The sequence below is a fragment of the Falco punctatus genome, assembly GCF_963210335.1.
Source record: "Falco punctatus genome assembly, chromosome: 1".
Classification (NCBI taxonomy): Eukaryota; Metazoa; Chordata; class Aves; order Falconiformes; family Falconidae; genus Falco; species Falco punctatus.
This window is the reverse complement of record NC_137580.1, coordinates 3,658,397-3,677,817: the sequence shown is the minus strand read 5'-3', so window position 1 is coordinate 3,677,817 and position 19,421 is coordinate 3,658,397. Positions and strand designations below refer to the sequence as shown.

Here is a 19,421-nt window from a genome sequence, read left to right as displayed (position 1 = left end):
CTCCAGAACGGCTGGAAAGCTCGTTAATTTAACTGTGGGAGCAAAGTAAACTTGTAAAGGGCTCTGCTGCTAATGTCACTCTCTTTGATTTCAGTTGCATTCCTTCGGAGACAGGAATTGAACCAGGAGAGGGAGGAGGGGAAGAAGACAAATGAGCTCAGGGCACGAAGTGCCCGGGGAAACGCTGGATGGACTGTCAAGAGATACAAGAGGGGGTTGAGAAGAAACGCACTGCTGGGAAAGGAAAAGGCAGGGAAGCCAAACACGCCGTAGAGAAATAATGACAGGAGACATGGGAAGGAGCGAGGTAAAAAAATAAGGCATCACAGCAGGAGGGCAAGGTCTGGAGAGCAGAAAGACATGGAAGAAGGGCAGTGGATTTCCAGGGAGGAGGAGGAAGAGGCATCTGAATCTGGATCAGATCTCTACCTGCTGATATTACTCCTGACAGGAGAGAAAGGCAAGAGGAGGTAAGGCAGGAAAGGGGTAAGAAAGTGGCTTATTGGGATTAATTCACAGGCTAACGAGGAAAGTTACCTGAGTTTAACCAAACAAAAGGGTTCAAGGAGGCCAACGGGGAGCACATGCAGCTTGCACCTTCCAGGGGAGCTGTAACATGGAGAAACAGTTGCCTCTTCCCAGAGGGACCTGCAGAAGCCCCTGGGCTGGGACCACAGAGGGATGGATCCCCGACAGCAGGCTGACCGCAGGTTGTCCTAAACCATCTGGAAGCACTACGTGGCTGTCGGAGACCAGGTGACTGCCAAGTGCACGGGTGTGCACGTAGCCTGCAGCCTCCGCAGTGCAGCCCAACCGCAGCAGGGGCTGCCCAGGCAGCTAAGGCTGTCTTCTTGCCCGGAGAGATCCTGCCTCGCGAGCAGCCTCTACCAGTTCCTCGAGCAACCAGAGGAGCGCAAAGTGCCAGAGGCTGGCGGGGCAGCAGACCAGCAATCCCTCCAGCGCCCCAGCTGAAGTTACACCGGGTAGTTGGGCAGCAAGCTGAATGGGCGCAGCAAGGTTCTGACACCCCCTCGAGCACAGGCTCAGCTCCCAGCAGCTCCAGGGGAGTGACTCAGGGTAGTGAGATGATTCAGAAAGTGGGGCTGAACAAGACGCTTGGGACCTTCTCAGAGGGCTGCCTTACACTCCTGGCCAGATTAAACATCATGAGTAACAGCAGCTTTTTATCTGGAATAATTTGCCCTCTTGAGCGTTGCCAACCTTTCAATTAACAGCAAGCTTTTTACACATTTTCAGCTGACTTTAAAGCCTGGCTGGCAACTGCTGGTGTGCCAGGGCTTTGATGGTGACCTGGGATGGCAGGCTGGGGGGCGGTCTGACCTCCTAAAACGAGTGAACGATTGCACAGGGGCACAAGGCTTTTTAGGACTTCTGATAATCCAGAAACTTAGGTGCAGAGAAAATGCTCCTGTGCACCTGGCTTAGCTCTCTGTATGTGAAGGCAGAATGGAAACTGCTGCACACAAGGGCCAGCTAGGAAGTGTCACTTCCAAAATGCTAATACTTACGTAATTAGTTCAACTTTCAAGTTTTTTCTGTTTAAACATTCATATTATGCATACATAATATGCAGGTACAGTTAACAGTTTCCAGCTCAGAAATCTCACAATTTTATGACAATAGAATTCGATTAGCCCAATTACTTTTATACCTTGTTTAATATCATAATTTCATTACAAAACCTAAGCCGGAGGACTTCTAGCTTCGTATGGCTCCGTTGGTTTTTTTAGTATGTGTGTATTTTCAATCATTTCTGTGAATACTCTGTTAATATCTTTTCTGTTCAGCAAGTTTTTAGACCCTCGATAACAGGTAACACTATAAATTTCAGTAACAGTACTTTACAAAAGTAACATTTCTTGAAATACACAGTTTCAATTTTGATCAGCAGATTATAACCCTTAACAAAATAGGAATTTAGAAATCCATTGTCCACAAAGATACATATAGATATAAAAGCAAAGTCTGTAAACAAATAGAGTAAAGAGATTGTATGACACCCTAAATAATCTGAACATTTTCACTGTAAAAAACACCAAAAGTATAAAAAAAGTATTTCCTGTATGTCAGTCCTTCCCTTCTTCACTCAAAGTGGAGACTAAATACACTCAACTCTAGATTAATTAGTGTCCAGCCTAAATGAAATAAAAAAGTAAACTTCTTTTGGATCTGATGTTCGTGTGATTTAGCCTGTGGAAAAAAGCCATGAAAAGAAACAAGTCCAAATGCTTTAATATCTGCCAGAGCAGTGATTGCCTATTTTTGGGATGCAATGTTTTTTCAAAGATTTCCTCCTTTCAAAAAAAAGGTAAAAAAGATTAAATCATTTTCATAAATCTGCTGTCATCACTGAGAACTCAACTAAAATGATCTAAGTTCTTTGGGTCCAGAGGCTCTGGTTATACAAACAGGTTTGCCCAGGAGAGTAGTTAACAAAGCTGTTGCTGAATTAGCTCCAAAGACTGATTTTTTTATTACTAAAACCACACTATTTTTACTCCGGTGTAACTTCTACCATTTAAACAGACGTGTGAACACCAAAGGGTGAAACAACCCAGCCATACTCAGAGCTGGCTGAAAAATGACATTTCTAGTCCCCTAACAGTTGAGAAGTTTTAACTCTGAGTGGGAAGAAAGTCTAAATTCACCATGGAATAGAAATTCTATTCCCTTCCCCAAATATTTTGAGAATCTGAGTAATACAATAGAGTAAACGAAGTACATAAATAAATTCTGGTATTTTTTTTTTTAAAAATTGCATCCAGCAATGAAACAGAACTATTTTGCTATTACTAAAATAGAACAAGGAAGGCAGAATGATTTCTTCTCCTGATTTCTTATTCCTCGCCTGACGTTTGAGGGAAACTTTTCCGTTTTAACGAGACTTCATCTTTTTCAACAGAAAGTTGAACTCTCCAGCTGAAAATTTTTTAGCCCACACTACCTACAAATGTGAATATGCAAAACCTGGGAAAGAGATACAGACAGGTTACCATGTCACCTTACACAAGGTTTCCATCTATTTTGGCAATAGTAGCAGAAGCCTCTGGAAACCCAGCCAGGTCAGATGTAACGTTGCAAGTCATCAGTACTGAAAAGCAAAGTCACAATAATGTTTGCTGATCCTCAAATAGAAAATGGCAAAATGGTCATGTTTATATCTACTTCTTCTTCAGAAGCAAAATACAGAGACACAAATTTAGCGCGTGGGGATTTTATGTTAAAAAGAAGCAAGCAGCTATGATGCCCAGTGGATGTTTTTAAGAATGCTGTTTTGGCAAGAAAAATAACACTGCGGGTTTTTTTCCCACTTGCTGCCTGTAGCTTTACATAATCAGTGCAGTTTTTTACTTTTGGTATTAACTTGTACAGAGCATCATAGAAAACGTGATTGCAAGGGACCTTAAGAGGTCATGTGGTCCAAGCCCTACCCCACGGCAAGATCCTGTGTTACTCCTGGAAGATGTCTGAATTGTTACTCTGGAATCTGTTCTTAAAGACAGTCTGTGAAGGGCAAGGGGTCACCATCGTCTGACTGCTGCAGGGCTCCAGATCTTCACTGTGAAGTTTCTCCAAATGTCTAATCTGAATCTTCCCCGTTGCAGCTGAACAGATTACTGCTTCACCGTGGCTGTGGGGAAGGAGATTAGTATCTGTGCTTCCGCAAAAGCCTGATACACGTACGGATTTGGGGGGAGTGAAAATTGCCTATCTTTCTCCGTAATTATTTCAGCTTGGAAATTCTAACGAGACAGTGGTCGGAGGTAATTGTTTAAGAAGTGCAGAAGCAGCAGCTTGGAAATAACACTAATACTTCCTGAGGGGAACAGCCTGGCCTTTGGGTGCTCTGTAAGCCAGCTGGCTGTAACCTATCTCAGGCCAGAAAGCCTGCGTGAAAGCAGATCGGGTGTGAAAGATGGCTATTTACCGACTCAGTAAATAACTACGTACTTCATGACACACAGCACCCGGAATTCTCCCTATGATGAAAACCAGACCTATCAGCTGCCTAACAGTGACTACAACACGCACTTTTTTGCGATCACACAGACGCCATTAAGATACATTCAGGAGCCATCAGCTACTTCTGCAGTACACCACAGTAGGCTACACAAAAACTACGGGCAACACGGTGAGAAATTACTGCCCTGATTAAAACTGGAGGTCCTCAATTAGCCAGTATGAATGCCAGCATGATTTAAAGCGCCTGCTGTACCCAGCAGATGCCTTCATTTCAGTAAGGGACTTCACTATCCCCCAGATTGACTGCCTTGCCCAGCTCGCCTGCTGGAAACAAGTGGTTGTGTGTGTCACAGTTAAACACCAAATTTACTCTCTGTGGAAATGGATGGCTGTTCCCAGCCCATCCCAAGCTGTGCTTTGGTCTCTCAGCGTACAGGACTGGGAGATGAGAAGCAGAACACACGCCCCTCCCGCCCAAACCGTTTCTCATTCCTCTGTGTATCCTCCCTGCGCTTCTGTGTCCTCTTGGCAGGACCTAAAAAGATACGCAGCGGATGTACCAGTGCACAATTAAATATTACAGATGTGTGCTACTGTTTTGGGAACGTGCCTGCTACCAAAGCCCTGCCAATTTACAGATTAGTGTAAGAATACCTTAGAACTGGCAGCAGCACCATTCCACCTGCTGTCTTTGTTAGGGATCAGCATCTCTAGCCCTGTCTCCACTTCAGGACACAATATGCAGTGAAGCAGCACCTGCTGCTCTCGTGTCTCTGATGGGCATATGTAAAGGCTGGAGAGTACATACAGGTGTTCAGAGTCCTCCTGCATGCTGCCTCAGCCAAATGTACACTGACAGCAATATGAAGTTATCTCAGAACACAGATGTTTGGCTTTGCTGCCACTGCCTGACACGGGCACTTTATTTTCTTTATCATGCGTGTTGAATTGAAAGCTTTTTTTTTAGGCCCTGACCTTGGCAGCCGTTGCTACTGCATTTCATCATAAAGATAGGAGAAGAGAAGAGGTAAAACAAAAATAAAGAAAAAGAAGAGGGACTTATTGGATTTTCATGATGCCCCTTGTAATCCTGAATACTTCTGGTGAGGGCCCTCTTAACAACTTTACTTACCATACTAACTCTATGTCTTCCACTCCTTCCATTTTTATCTAGCCTTAGCATGTCTTTCATGTGATTTAAAGATACACCTGTTTTTTCCAGTTGACAAGAGATTAACTGAAAAAAAAGCTGTGTTAATTCTACATCAACCTCTTCTGAAAGAAATTGTGTTTTAAGCTGCATTTTTGTTACGTTTTGTTTGGTGTATCCGTTTTTAGTTCAGCTCATTTGGGCGTGAAGTTGCCTATAAAACCTACTCTCAGGTTCTACAAGTTTATCTATGAATTGTCAGGACCTTCCTTAGTCAATATAATTGAGGATTCTGTAAAACGTTTTGCTAATCTGGCTGTTATGAACAGGCATTGATGACTTAATGACTGTAACACAGGGTAAAGCAATTCACTGAAAAGACTTTTTTTCTGAGGTTGATAAAATTACAAGTCCTGCTGTTCCACTAATACCCCTCGCTGCTGTGCTCACACCTGTATACCGCACATTGTTTTCAGTTTATTCCTGCAGGAATGACACTTCCCCCACGGCCCACGTTTCTCAGCTTCCTCTGCTCGGGTCCACCTGTGTGAAAGCCTGCTGTGTCATCCACAAGATCCTTCCTGCGTATTTGCCACTCAGTGAAATACAACCTTTTACAACTCCAAAAAAAATACCCACTCAGACTTTTTGTTGGGGGTGTAAAAGACCATGCAGACATGCTTTTACTTAGAAAAGAAGAAAGGAAGAAACTCTGAGCAGTGATGACAGATTCCTTGTCAGTATTTGATGCAGAACAACATCAATCTAATGAGCAAATGGGATGAAAAATCTAGTTTTTGATGCAAATCTACAAAATTGCGGCTGTCTGAGTTACAGCTTTCTTGACAAGAGTGAAATGTTGTCTATTATTTCAATATATAAAACTGAAATTCAAAATAATGAATTTAAAATTATTCAGACCGAATGTTTAGAAGACAGACAGAGGAAGACAGCATGGGAAACAAAAAGTATGTTGCTGTTTGTTTTGTTATCATGGGTCACCTTTAGAGTTACTTCATTAGTCTCTAGAAATATGTCAAATGGTACTGTAAAACTACAAGGCATCTGACTTCATTTTATGTACTTACTCAAAGAAAGTTGTCCATCCAGTCTCGTCGCTTTTAGTCGCCAGAAGTCCACTGTTGCCATGGTAGGTAAATAAGACAAGCTCCTGCCCTTGTGCCGTCATGCTTTTCAAACATCCATTGGTGCCTATCGTCAGCCAGATGACCTGGTTATCAGGAGACACCACTCTCACCGGCATCCGGTTGGGATCCCGTCTGATACGAAGAGTATTCCCATTGCTGTCCGTTACTGCTGTAATATCATTATCATTACTATAGCTGAAATTGTACAGATAGTCCCCGGTGACTAAACTCACAGTGTACTGGTGAGTACCGTTGACATCAAAGATATAAAGCTCTTGGTCAGTTGGAGAAGCAACTTCGTAAAAGTTCACCGAGTTCAGTAAGGGTTTGTTCTTTGACACAGCCCGTATCCTAATATTTCCCAGATCAGCAATATACAGGGTGCCGTCCGGAGACACAGCTAAGGAGGAGGGGGCGTTCAGTTTGGCGTCTTTAGCATAGCCGTCTCCGTTTTGGTAACAGTCACAGTTGACATCATTTTTGCAATCGCAGTCTGAGGGTATTCCAGCAACTAATGAGATCTCTCCATCAGTTGTGACCTGTCTTATCCTATTAATCTTTTTTTCATCGGTTTCTGTAATGTAGAGCACCCCGCTGTAGGACACGGCAATGGCGGTTGCTGACTCCAGCGTGGTCTGTACCGCGTGCTTTCCCACCGTGTACTCCACTCCAGGAACCTGGCAATGCATGGGCCTCCCGGCAGCAATGCGAACCTGACGGTTTTCAGTGATCTGCAAAACCACGTTGTTATCCAAAACGTAAATGGAGTTATCCATTGGGTTGATGGCTAAATCTGTAGGCCATTCCAGACGAACCTTAACAAACAGAAGTGTTTTGTTAAACAGTTAACCAGCGCAGAATAAATGAATTCATTCACCTTCAGTTTTAGACACCGCTGGAAGGATATTTTTCGTGTGCTGTAAGCAATCACGACAACAAGACCGACATGAAAATGGACACAGAACCTAAAGCTTTTCAGGGAGGCAAAGGGAACAACATTCAGACATCTACTTTATTGGAATAAAAACCCCAGCTGCATTGGAACCGTAATAGCCCCTCCACTAAATGCTACACTTTTCTGTATCACAAATCCGTAAATAAAATAAAGATGGATAACAACTAAATACAAACTTTAAGGACAGTACTCATCTTTTATTCTTGTAGCATCAAAAATAACTTATTACCTTCCAGGTTACAAAACACTGTAATGCATTTTTAAAAATACCACTACTGAGGTCCTTCCTCACCTACACAAGCTTCTTGAGACAAATAGAAAAATATTTTTTTTTTGTAGATATCCTCTCATTCACTCCAGTGGGCTAAGGACGTTAATGATTCAGGAAACATCAACGCGCCAAGACAGTTCGAACAGATCTGCCATTCTCCCAGTATTTACTACCAGACTTAGTGTTTCCTGCTGATAGTTTTGCTGTTCTAAACTGAACTGAACTTTACGGGCAGAAAATTGAATACAGCAGCATTTAGAGCTAAGAGAATACACCGCGACTCATGCCCTTGGAACAGGTTTCTTTCTCCCCAAATTCTGCTGTTACATATCCATTACGCGTTCCACCCGGTTTTATTTTAAGGGGCCAGAAAGCTGCATTTGCATTTCTAGCCCCAGCTCAGCTTTCCAAATTAGCAGCAGCTAAAAAGTACCTGGCTGATGTGCATGCTGGTATCACAGGTTAGAGGTCGTGCTGAGGTCAGGTCATTGGAGCCAAGCAAAGTGGATATTATTCCATTCTGATCCACTTTTCTGATCATGGTCCCATCAACAAAGTAGATTAACCCGTTCTTGTCAATTGCTATTCCTTTAGTGAAGAGAATAAAAATTAGATTTTTGTACCAGAGTGAATACATTATCCGTAACTAAGGGCATAAGTGGCATGTATCTAGCAGAAATTAAGGGCGGAAAATACAGTCTTAGGCAGTAAAGCAGCTTGTAAACATATTTTCATAATAAACCAATATTCTGTGTGAAATGTACTGCTGCTGATCACATTTGCTGGTCGTTTGCTGTTGTGTGTTAAGAAGTGCCTAGCTTTTAAGTTAACGTGAAACACGGGATAAGTGGGACCAAAAGCAACGCTGATTTTAAATCTTCACCGTTGCCTGCCAAACACATTATCTAAATGAGCATTTAAAAATGCTCGATAACCACGTAAGCCAAATAGTTCCCAAAAAAGCAGCCCAGCTCCCCTGTAACTCTCTTCCTCAATGGTCTTTCCAGCTGGAAAAAATTACTCAAACCCACATTTTTAAGCCAACTAGTAGGCTCAGTAATTAAACATGATCACACCCCTGGGTCAGAACTTCCACATTATTTTGAAGATTACGGAGGGATAACTCTTTTTACCTTTAGGGCTCATAAGAGTTGCCTCCACCGCCTTGCCTCCATCACCACACCTGGCCTCATCAAAGGGCAGGCACTGCTCCCCTGTTCCTCCTACGACCTCGGCGTTTTTGGTCAGGTCTTTCGCACCCGTGAGCGACCTGGGCCGATAAATCCTGCGCGTGTTTGTGTCGGAAACATACAAATCTCCCGTCACGGGGTCGGTTGCGAGGTAGTATCTGTGAGCTGGGTTGTTGCTGCAAAATGAAATTTTGTATTGCTGTATTGCAATATAACTATGCATATATATCGAATATGCTGTAATTAATCGCACCTAACATCGCATCAAGAATAAAAGGCTTCAGTTCGTGTGCAGTCATACATAAATAGGTAAACCCGACAGCGATGCTCTAGGCACAGGTAGCACAGGTCAGAGCCCCCAAACCTTTTCAAGTTCACGTTTCTTGCCCGTGTGACAGGCGGTTCAGTCTAGACTACTCATCCTTCTGGGACGGAAGATCCATTTTGTCCGTGCTGCTCGCAGGCCTGTTCCGTGCTCTGTAATTACAGGCAGCTCCTCTCTCTGTAATAGGCCAAATCAAAATCCTGGAGTCTAAAAGCTTTCTGGGAACCTCGATCCAGTTCCACACTTTGCAGCAGGACCCCAGCCCTCGCTTATACTTTGTTGCTGTTATCGGCCTACCTATTTTATTATAACTTATATAAGGCTGCTGGGGTGCATGGTTTATATAATTCATAAACAGATAAGGCAGAGTTCGTATTATTAGTTCATAGGCAAGAGATAAGACATCCTTCATAAGTATTTGTTTAATCCACTGCTTTCAAAGACGTGATACGCATGATTTAATGCATGAGGAAATGTCATCTTTTCCACCGGAGCACCGAGCGGAGCTTTTCTGTTCTTCTTAACTCAGAGTCATATTTCAAGGAACTGTACACATTGGCACAAAACCACTAACTATGCCAACACAGTCTTTATTACAGTGAAAATATATATTGCTAACCATTTTCCCAGAAACGTACATTTTGCCTCTCCACTGGTGCCACATAATTGAGAATTACTGTCTTTTCTCCCCTGCTGGTGAAAAAACCAACCCTGGAGAGTACCTCTTGGGTTGATATATTATGATGTAGAAACTTAACCCAGTGCAGTTGGGATTCCTGACCTAATTTATGGCACAAAGAGCTGAAATAAGGTCATGTAAATACAGGAGGTAATTTCAGATGCTCTCCTAATGGATTGAAGCAGAGTGTCAGAACAGTCGGTCCCACTTCTGATGTTTGTAAAAGTGCTGCTCAGACAGATCTACCAGTCGTGGTGATAGCCAAACATCTGGTTGCAGAATGTTACACTTCACGTTTTGTAAATACATAACTGTGCTAATGTAACACATTTTTATGTACTGCTACTTGGAAAAAGCAACAAGAGACCAACAGGAACAACTTGTGAACAAATTATGTCTTTTAGCATGGACAGATTTTTATAGCTATCCAATTACAAAAACACAGAGAAAATGTGTTGCATAAATAGGATTTTCTTTAAGACTTGTAACGTGTTGGTTCAGAATGAAGAAACTAAGTGAAGCAGACTAATGAAATCAAATACACAGTGATTAGCACCTCTTAAAAAGCTCTGCTCTAGAGCCGTGTTGTACAGCATGTCTGAAAACAATCAAACGTAGGATTACTTTAAATTTCTCTGTTAGAAATCTATTGCCAATGTGCTAAATAGCTGAAAGGTATTTTTGAAACCTTAATTTACAGAGAGATCGTCTAATATGATCACTACGTAGTGTACAAATTATTTGCACCTCTGTACACTAATTAATTTATACCGATTTAGGTGATTACTTTGGTCTTTAAGAAACTTCAAATATAAACACATCGCAAAATGTGAAATGTGGATTTAAATTTTATTTCATTGCAATAAAAATTAAAATCCTTTCTTATACTACTGAAATCTAAAAGTACCTCTCTTCAACGCATCTAACATTATTAGCTCAATCATATTTTCCAATTGTTGGAATAAAAAGTCATCAAATCAATAACTAATTTATGCCTAACAATTATTTCTTTCTAAAAAGAATTTTTAAAGCTGTTTTCGTCATAGATACGAACATTTTTCTATGTTCTAATTAACTCCAACAAAAATGACAAAGCTGTTCTTACTGGGGATGAGTTCTCATAGCAAGCAGTGTATCCTCATCAAAACAAAAAAAAAAATAGAGCTGTTAATTTAAGAATATTTTCTCATTTCATGAAAAAAAAATCCCGAACTTTGCATAGGATATTATTATTGAATCAATGTAAACTCTCCAACTTGTCATACGTAGATGTCTAATGGCTCCTTTCTCAGATAACACAACAGGCTTAACTTTAGTGTTTCTTTTCAAGTGAAGATTAAAAAGCTGAGGTAGCTGTAGCTCATAGAAAAAAACTATTAAATCACAGGAGCAAGGCACAATTTGAGGAAATGAATAACTGTCCAGTGAAAACCACATTTATTTTCTAGCCAGAAAACATCCACGTACACTATGCAGATCTCAAAAATAGTAGAGGGATAAGCAGCCAGCAGTTGGAAATCTGCACAGAGGTTCTTCTATTTCATTGCAGCCTGAAATGATATTAAGCTTCTGCCTTATACCAACAGCAACAAAAGCAAAGAAATAAAATTCAGGCAATGACAAGTTCTTGACTCATTCAGTGTCGCCTAATCGCTATCTGTAGCTCTGCAAAACATGCAGTTACATACCAACATGAGCTCCTGTAAAGACAAATAACTACAAATTAACTTGTTCTGTCTATGCCAAATAATAATAAGCGCTTTGAATTCAAAGTGCACACTCACACAGGCAGAGCTGTAATGATCTATTTCCCATTGCTTTTATCTTGTAATTCTTCAGCTGTCACATCACCTGCATTACTCTCTATGCACAAATTTTTAAAAAATACCCTTTCTGCTTCAGTCCCCCCTGTCTGCCACTCACTCTGTGCCTTCCAAACCACATACCCTCAAAGCTATTTTTATGTTTTGCTTAACTTTTTTCTGTCTCTCTACAGACTTGGGATACTGCCACAGCTTACAAATGACCTCCCTGTCTTCAAAGTCCTTCTAAAGATTACTTCTCCCATGAATGCCTATCAGCATTAATCACCCACAGGCAGCAGTGTGTATAAAGACATCCGTTCAGCTTTGAGATTGAAAAAATGTTAGGTCACTAGTACATGAGAGGATAAAATTGACAGGCATCGTTTCTCTAATTTAGGGTACAGGCTCCTTGAGGTGGGAGGCGCATCGCCCCGTGCTCCTGGAGCACTGTGGTAACGGTGCGGAGAGTTGAATGTTTGAACAGATGAAGAGAACTGAACTAGTGTTTACCCCTGTTCATTACTTGGGGAAGGCCTATTTTAGTGCATTTTCATAGTTTTGAGTACCGAGTCATTATACAAAGCACAAGCGGTGTGCTGGGGGCTGCTCTCCAAACCGCAGTTCACACTGAATTCCCCTCGGCACTTTGAAGGGCTTTGCCGTGAACTGGACGGTTTGCCCCGCTCCCGTGCAGCCCAGGCAGGTGTGCTGCTCTCCGCAGCATTTCCCAGGGCTCTGCATGGCTTCACGTCGGCAAAAGAAGCTATTTGGTCTCATGGCGCGTCCTGAAGTTGGGCGTGGCAGCAGGATTTAGCGGACCCTCAAAGTTTATACATGTTTAATAAAAATCAGCTAAATGAACAGAATAAAAAGCTGCCGGGGGACAGTAAGCATAAAGATGCGACTCTTGGCTTAGGAAGCCCCTGAGCAGCAAACCCCTAAGGCTAGGAGTGGACACTGGGAAAACGTATGATGGGAGAGAACACTCCAACGCGCAGCAGATGGCGTCAGGCTGCGCAGTGGGATCCACCCCTGCCGGCTCCACAGCACTCCTGCAGAGCGCTGCCCCACCGTCCTCTACGCCTCCTTCTGCCTCAGGAGGAACCCCCGCTCACAGCCGCTGCGCGGGCCCGTGGAAATGCTGTTACACTGCTCTGTGCAGTACAATTGCAGTTTTTGCTACCCGGAGCTTCTGCATGTGTAGGCATGAATAAAGGAGACAAACTTCACCGTTCTCCTGCACTAACTTTTCTTAGGTGCAGGGGGGACCTAGTTTCCGAAATGCTGCAGCCGAGTCTGTGACCACAGTCCTGCCAGAGGCAGCAGAGGATGTTGCTACTAAATCACAGCAAAACAAACATCATTATGCGCCTGTTCCTTAATCCTGTTTGTCCATTCCAAATTCCCATTTTGAGCATAATTCTGTATTCCACCCATATGCCAAGACAATGTCTTATCCAGCTGCAATCACAACTCTGTGATACCACAAGGGATAGAATTCTTTTAAAAGGAGTGGAACAAATGCAAATTAAATGTAATAGTGAAAACCTAAACCCACCAAACGGAAGACACTGCCTCTAAGTCACAACTGGAAAATAACATAAAACCAGCTAGACCGTGCATCAACTCCCAGTTCTGATCATTAGCGCTGATGCAAACACCTTATTTAGTCACGGATTTTTTTGCCTAACACATTTGAAAGACACTTTCTCAAACAGAAACCCCTTCTTCACAAAGAAGAGTGTCCAGAGGAAACTGAACTTAAAAAAAAAAGAGAACCGAGATATGACTCTCTGGGATTTGTTTAAAATCAAGGAAGGAAAACAACTGGCAGCAAAAAAGGAGAGAAAGGGACCAGCGGGGCTGCTGAGACTTACACTGAGCGGTTCTGCCACAAAACCTTGCAGGGTTTCACGTATCCAACAAGATTTTAGCATAACTGGTTTTGTCTCAGCACTGGCTGCTGCAGCAAAGCAATTGTAAGCATCCACTGCCTTCCCTTCTGTTCTTGCCACCACTGTAGCGATGCCAGGACAGGTGAATGTTGCGCTACAATCCTTCTGATTACTATTGATTTTATGACCAGTCTTACGAATCTTGGTGTACTTGAAAATCTTAACTCCTAGAGTTGTGTTATTATAGGAAAATTTCGGTTTTCATTATTAAGAAAAGTCTGCCTTTAAAGAAACAAATCTGTTAAATGTAAGCCCGAAAAGACTCAACTTCAAAAGGCTAATGAAACGAACTCACTTGATACTTCTATAATTTTATTACTTATATGCCATTCTCATCGTATTTGGGGCATCTGATTAATGAGTGAGTTTTGACAGGATCAGCAAAAGTGCTGCCAGCAAAGAATAGGAGTGAGCAGAGATGAGGGGAAAGCAAAGGTGGGCATACAAAGCACAAAAAGAAGCCTGACGGTGGACAGAGAGTGATGAGAAAAAAGGAACTCTTATCCGAAAGGATGATACAGCCTGACAACTGACATAACTAAAACATATGAACTCATTATTTTTGAAAAATACTCCTCTTTTCTGGTAATACATCTCAGAAACGACTTCTCCATTATAAGCATTCACTTGTTAAAAAAGAAAAAAGAACAGTTAGAAAAATATAAATCTTCTTTAAGGAATGCTTACCTATGTCTAAAATCTTTATTTCTTGGTGGGAGCACGTAAAAAAGAACAGAAAAACATTATTAGAAAAACATTCAGAAAGGATGTTAAAAGATGAAAAGAAGGCAACATTTTCATCTATCGTTAGTGAAGCAGTGAATGACTGTCTTTTGTCCACTCGTGTCGACTAAGTAGGTTAATTCTTAAACTCTACAGAATAATTACCTTGGGCCAATTAAATTCTCACATTTTATATAAGCATCGCTAAAATCTTTTACCAGGATACAGTTTTTTCACTTCAGTTTTAAATAGTTCTTCAAATGGTTTAAAACCTTTGTTCCCAAAAGCATTTGGAAACTCTGTCTCACGCAATGACAGGAATCTATTCAATACTTCAGTTTGCAACTAGAATTCACGACCCATTCGCAAAGATGAGAAACCCCCCATACCTTAGCTCCAGAACACTAGTTACATTTCCAGATGGGAATATCCGCCGAACATAGTTGAAATCCCCCACGTACAGGCTGCCATCTATCCCACAAGCTAAGGCAACTGGAGCCAGTAATTTATTACCATCAGCTTGACCATTACAACTGGGACAGGAGATGCTGCGTCGTCTTCCATTGCCCATAATGCTACTAACAACTGGGGGCTGCTGAGATATAAATTGATTTTCACCGTTTCCTTTGTAGAGGATTCCTGGCAAATAACAGAAAAAACGCAAACCAAAAAAAAAAAGTTTATAAAAAATCTGAATGCTCTGAAAACTCTCTATATACGCTCTCTCTACAGTCTACATATACTGAAAATTCTACAAAATCTCTGAAAACATAAAATGATGCATACATATTTTAAATATTCTTTCAGTAGATTAACAGAATTTAACAGACTTTTAATTCTCACGACGTATTTTTCTCACTACAAGTATCAGAACTTCATTAAAACATTCATAGTTACAGTTAAGCCACAGACACACAAAGCATTAAATTACCTTGTCCACAAAATATAGTAGAAACACTAAATATATTAGTATTTAAAACCCAAACAACTTTTCAGTCATTCTTATTTTAAAATTTTAATAATGGTTATAATTCAGAATAAAAATTATCATGTTGATGGAAATGCAAGGTGTACTGAATAAAATCAAGGTCTTGTGTTCCTAAATGTTTACAGTTTTGAAATTCCCCAGAACTGATTGAAATTCTAACTGTGTGTATTTTATAAAATAGAAAAAATGTATTTGGAAATTGTATTCCTAAAGTCCTTCTATAATGAATTACAAATATGATGCCAAATGCAATGTAAAGTGGATTACTGCTGCAAATTGTAAATATTAATTAAAGAGCTACTTCAGGAAGTTGGAGATTGCTTCAATTTTACATTACGAAAGAGTCTTTGCTCAGCTCACCACAAAAACGTACCTCTGGCAACAAAGCCTGCCTCAATACCATGACTGCAGTTATAGACAGTTATTAAAAATGTCAAAACAACAAAAAAAAATGTGGTGCCAGGCCAACCTGCCTCTTAAACTTAATTCTGCTTTGAGGCATGAAAGGAACAATAATTTCGTGAAGACAAAGCAATGTGCCAGCAGTATTTGTCTTCCTTATAGCCTCCATAAGAAATCTGAGAAGAAAAATGTATGCTTTATGTTAAATCTTCAGTCTTAGGAAAAAAAAATGGTGACTTTACAGTGTGTTAAAACGTTGCCGGGACCCTCATTATTGTACCTCCCGATGAACCCACTGAGGTGTACTCTACAAACGGTCAGCTATTCTGGTTATGCTCCGAAGTCACAATATGTCTTTCCGTGGTATAATCCATGTAAACCTCACGTCCTTTTGTACTTTAGAGTGATATGTGTTTTATTGATTGCATGCCCAGCGTTTCAAAGGCAGTTTGGGGCTGAGGGATACATTTCTCTTTTGAGATGCTTGGAAGAAATTTACGATGTGTTCCTCTTTCTCTCCTCACTCCCAAAATGCACTCTCTATACTGGAAGATAGGAGGAAAAAAACCCCTTTGTTTTCCTCTTCAAATGTTTTAGGTGTCTCCACTACTTTTTAATGGTTTAAAATTTAGGAAATTATAAATGTAAAACCAATACATATGATAAAATCGGGAAGAACGAACATGGCTTATGGAAACCTAATGGCAAGTGATCTAAGTAATCTAAATCAAAAGAGGGAGAACACGTTTTTCATGAATAGTTAAAGCCAGAAAACATTAACAGTATGTGAAATCCCTTCTCCTATGATTACATCATTTATGACAATCATGGCACCATAATTTTGCCTGAAATAGCCGAGTTCTATAATTTTCATCAGAGGAATTCCTCAAGTCAGCACAGTGCACTATGGCACCTGATTTATTCCGTCATTACCTTGAAAAATTGGTCCTTCACATTTCTCCTCTATTATCACAGACTAAAAGATGTACATTAGACTATTTACTGCATTAGTTCGGGATACCCGTACAAACACTCTCTGCACTCTCTTCTGAATAAATTTCTCCAGCTCATCCACCTTGTCATTACAACTCTCCACTTCGTTTATTCAATTAGACACACGTCACTTTGAAAAGTCATTACTTGTCAAATGTACTCCTGAACATAATTTAAAGCCACCATCAATTTACCTTGTGAACAGAATCAATCTTATATATGTATTTGTAATTATAGGTCTTTACATTTTCAGAAGGATTACCTTATATACATTAATTTACACAGGGTTTTTTTGACATTTTAAATTAGGTACAACGACACCTTTTCCCTTGATTTGGTTACCTCGGTTTTCTACCAGTGAAGCAATGCTTTAGGTGGTGATTGATGTATCACACAAAAGATGCTCAGGTGCTAGTGGGAGACTCCAAGGGACACCAGGTACTGCAAAAGTGACGTTCTGCCTGCTGCATTACTTCTGGGCTCCTCCTTTGCATAAAAATCTAGTCTGACCAACTCCTACCTTGCGCCATGCGACTGCTTATTTCACCTTTCTTGCATGCTTCCAGCCACATTTTTCCAAATTTCCTCCTGTTCAGTGTTGAGCTGGGGTATACTTAGCATGGCACCCTCCAGACAGTTGCTGAGTAGCACACTGGACACACTGGCACACCTCGGTGCCAGGGCACAGTTCTTAGAAATGTGTATCGCTCCTCATCTTTTCGCTGACATCAAAAAAGAACTGCTCGCTAGCAACTGGACTCTGTCCTGAAACAAGGGGCGTAAACGCTCGTGCTCAGTTCGTCACCTGCCCTGTGCTAAGGTGACCTCAGCATCCCGGGGAGGATTCACCTCAGGGAAGGATTTAAACAGGAGGAGAGCGTAAATGAGTGCTCACCCTCCAGAAGAGACAGTACCCATGTGCTAACTGCTGCCCTGAGCAGCCGGTGATACCGTAACACAACGAGGAACACCTCCTGTATAAATAAGGAATTTAGTATCGGGAGCGAAGAGCTCTCAGTCTGGCAGGAATGTCTCTTACTGCTGTTTGATTGTCATTTACTGTGAAAACTGGAAGGGAAAACATCGTCCAAGTTACTGTTAACAAACAAACAGCTAATCCCACCACCACCACATTCAATTGCTTTAGAAACAGTGTCTCCTTAGCATCACTCAGCTTTTAAAAACAATTTCAACATTTTTGGGTTGGGTTTTTTTTTTGGTAAGCGTATCTAACACAGGCTGACACTGATGAAACTATTAACGCATATATATTTATAGGATGAAGAAACATGATGTCCACTGTAAAGCTCAAAACATTTACCATACGCAAAGCATTCCATAATTACCTTTTTAAAAATAACAAAGCAAACATTTGTAAGGGAGAATGAGCTACCTGAAGTGTGGGGCAGCTGAGTGTTAAAATTAGCAAGAAGGAAATGAACTCCTTACCGTTCTGAACATCCAGTACGTGATGCTTATCCAACGTCCAGCCACCCATGTTGGAGGCGTCCAGTTCATAACCCTGCAAAACGGCAGTCCGCTTTTCCCAGAGAGTTAGATCCAAGCAAGACTCATACTCATAACCTACAGACACTGAAACAACAAAAAATTCCCTCATTAAGTATAGGATGTCGTTCCAGAAGAAGAGTTTCAAGGATGTGACTTCCTTCAACTACGCACGTTCTCCTGCTCTCCCAGGCTACCTGAAAATCCCTGTGGCTTCCTTAGATGTATTGAAACTACTAAAGAGAATTCCAAAATACTTTTAAATGCAATCCCGGGTTAGTAGAATAATTTTAGTTATGGAAAGTAAGTGGATTAGGACAGGTATAGAGGAAAGCCATTCTGTGAAGTACGTCAGAATGCTGTTGTGCTGCGCTCTGAAGTACGAGGAGCGTGAAGCCTAAATACCATGCTATATTATTAGGCTGAAGGCTATTTCACGGAGAAGAACTAGAAGTGAAAAATCACTGGTTTCTTTTTCCTTTTGAAATATTTTTTTTCTTATAATTCAAAGTTTAGATTAGTATTTTCTAATATATTTTATACCCATTATTATTTCTCATCTTACTCAGCTAAACATTTTGGACTTAATGGATACAAGTATTTGAGACGCGCTTCCTGATTTTGAAGACAACAGTAAAAATGCAAAAAAGCTTCCGTAACACACATACCAACAGCTTCAGATAATCCGTAGACTCTCTGGTTGTATGCATCAGTTTTATCCCATATGAAAGTGTAAGCCAGATTTGGGGATGCAGGGAACCATTTCTGGAAAAGTCTTCCCACCACTGCCACCATAAGATGAACCTTCATTAAATTAAACGGTATGACAGATTGGGTCATCGTAATCTTCAGAACAGATTTATATCCTGCAGCCCTGGAGCTTAAGTATGATAACTTCAAATCCGTTCCTGGTATTGTTGTTTCCTCATGAAGAACCTAATGCATTGGTAAGAAAAAAATACCGTATTTGAATGGTTTTGAAATTAAACAGAACAATACAGCTATCACAAAAGGAGGCCTGACGTAATGCTACATGACAACCCATTAGAGGAGGCATCATCTAAATCCAGCCTTAATTTAATGTAAAAATATATATATAAATAAATAACAATATTTCACCTTTTTGTCTGGAAAGTGAAGTCTAAATTCTTCATTATACTGAAGCTGCTTAGTTGATTCTTTCTGCTGAAGGATTTCAAAGATCTCTCCTTTATTTTAATGAGGGGAAAGGAAGCATGCAGGAGAGGGAAAACATTCCCAACTGCTTTTTACCAAGAGGCAAAAAAGGCATCTTTCATCTAAGTGAAAATAGCCCCTTCTGCTGCTGCCACCCACGACCCAGCCACG

At 41.0% G+C, this 19,421-nt stretch overlaps 2 protein-coding genes across 19 annotated transcripts in view; one reads left to right on the top strand and one right to left on the bottom strand.

The window, feature by feature from the left end:
- The window catches only part of DCTD (dCMP deaminase), a 127,193-nt gene extending 124,431 nt beyond the window's left edge, over nt 1-2,762 (top strand). Inside the window, exon 15 of the mRNA XM_080379413.1 lies at nt 95-2,762. The gene's annotated coding sequence lies outside the window, so the exon portion shown is untranslated. The remainder of the gene's footprint in view (nt 1-94) is intronic.
- TENM3 (teneurin transmembrane protein 3) overlaps nt 1-19,421 on the bottom strand; it is a 437,496-nt gene that overhangs the window by 28,887 nt on the left and 389,188 nt on the right. For 14 of the 18 annotated variants that reach the window (XM_080379140.1, XM_080379147.1, XM_080379148.1 and 11 more), the window contains 7 exons: nt 18,743-19,010; nt 18,018-18,161; nt 14,575-14,824; nt 14,150-14,170; nt 8,642-8,874; nt 7,942-8,096; nt 6,223-7,097 (listed from right to left, as the gene is read on the bottom strand). In XM_080379140.1, coding sequence (XP_080235266.1) covers nt 6,223-7,097; nt 7,942-8,096; nt 8,642-8,874; nt 14,150-14,170; nt 14,575-14,824; nt 18,018-18,161; nt 18,743-19,010 — 1,946 coding nt within the window. Of the gene's footprint in view, nt 1-6,222; nt 7,098-7,941; nt 8,097-8,641; nt 8,875-14,149; nt 14,171-14,541; nt 14,825-18,017; nt 18,162-18,742; nt 19,011-19,421 lie in introns of all 18 variants that reach the window. The other 4 variants (XM_080379150.1, XM_080379152.1, XM_080379155.1 and 1 more) reach the window with 2 other exon arrangements.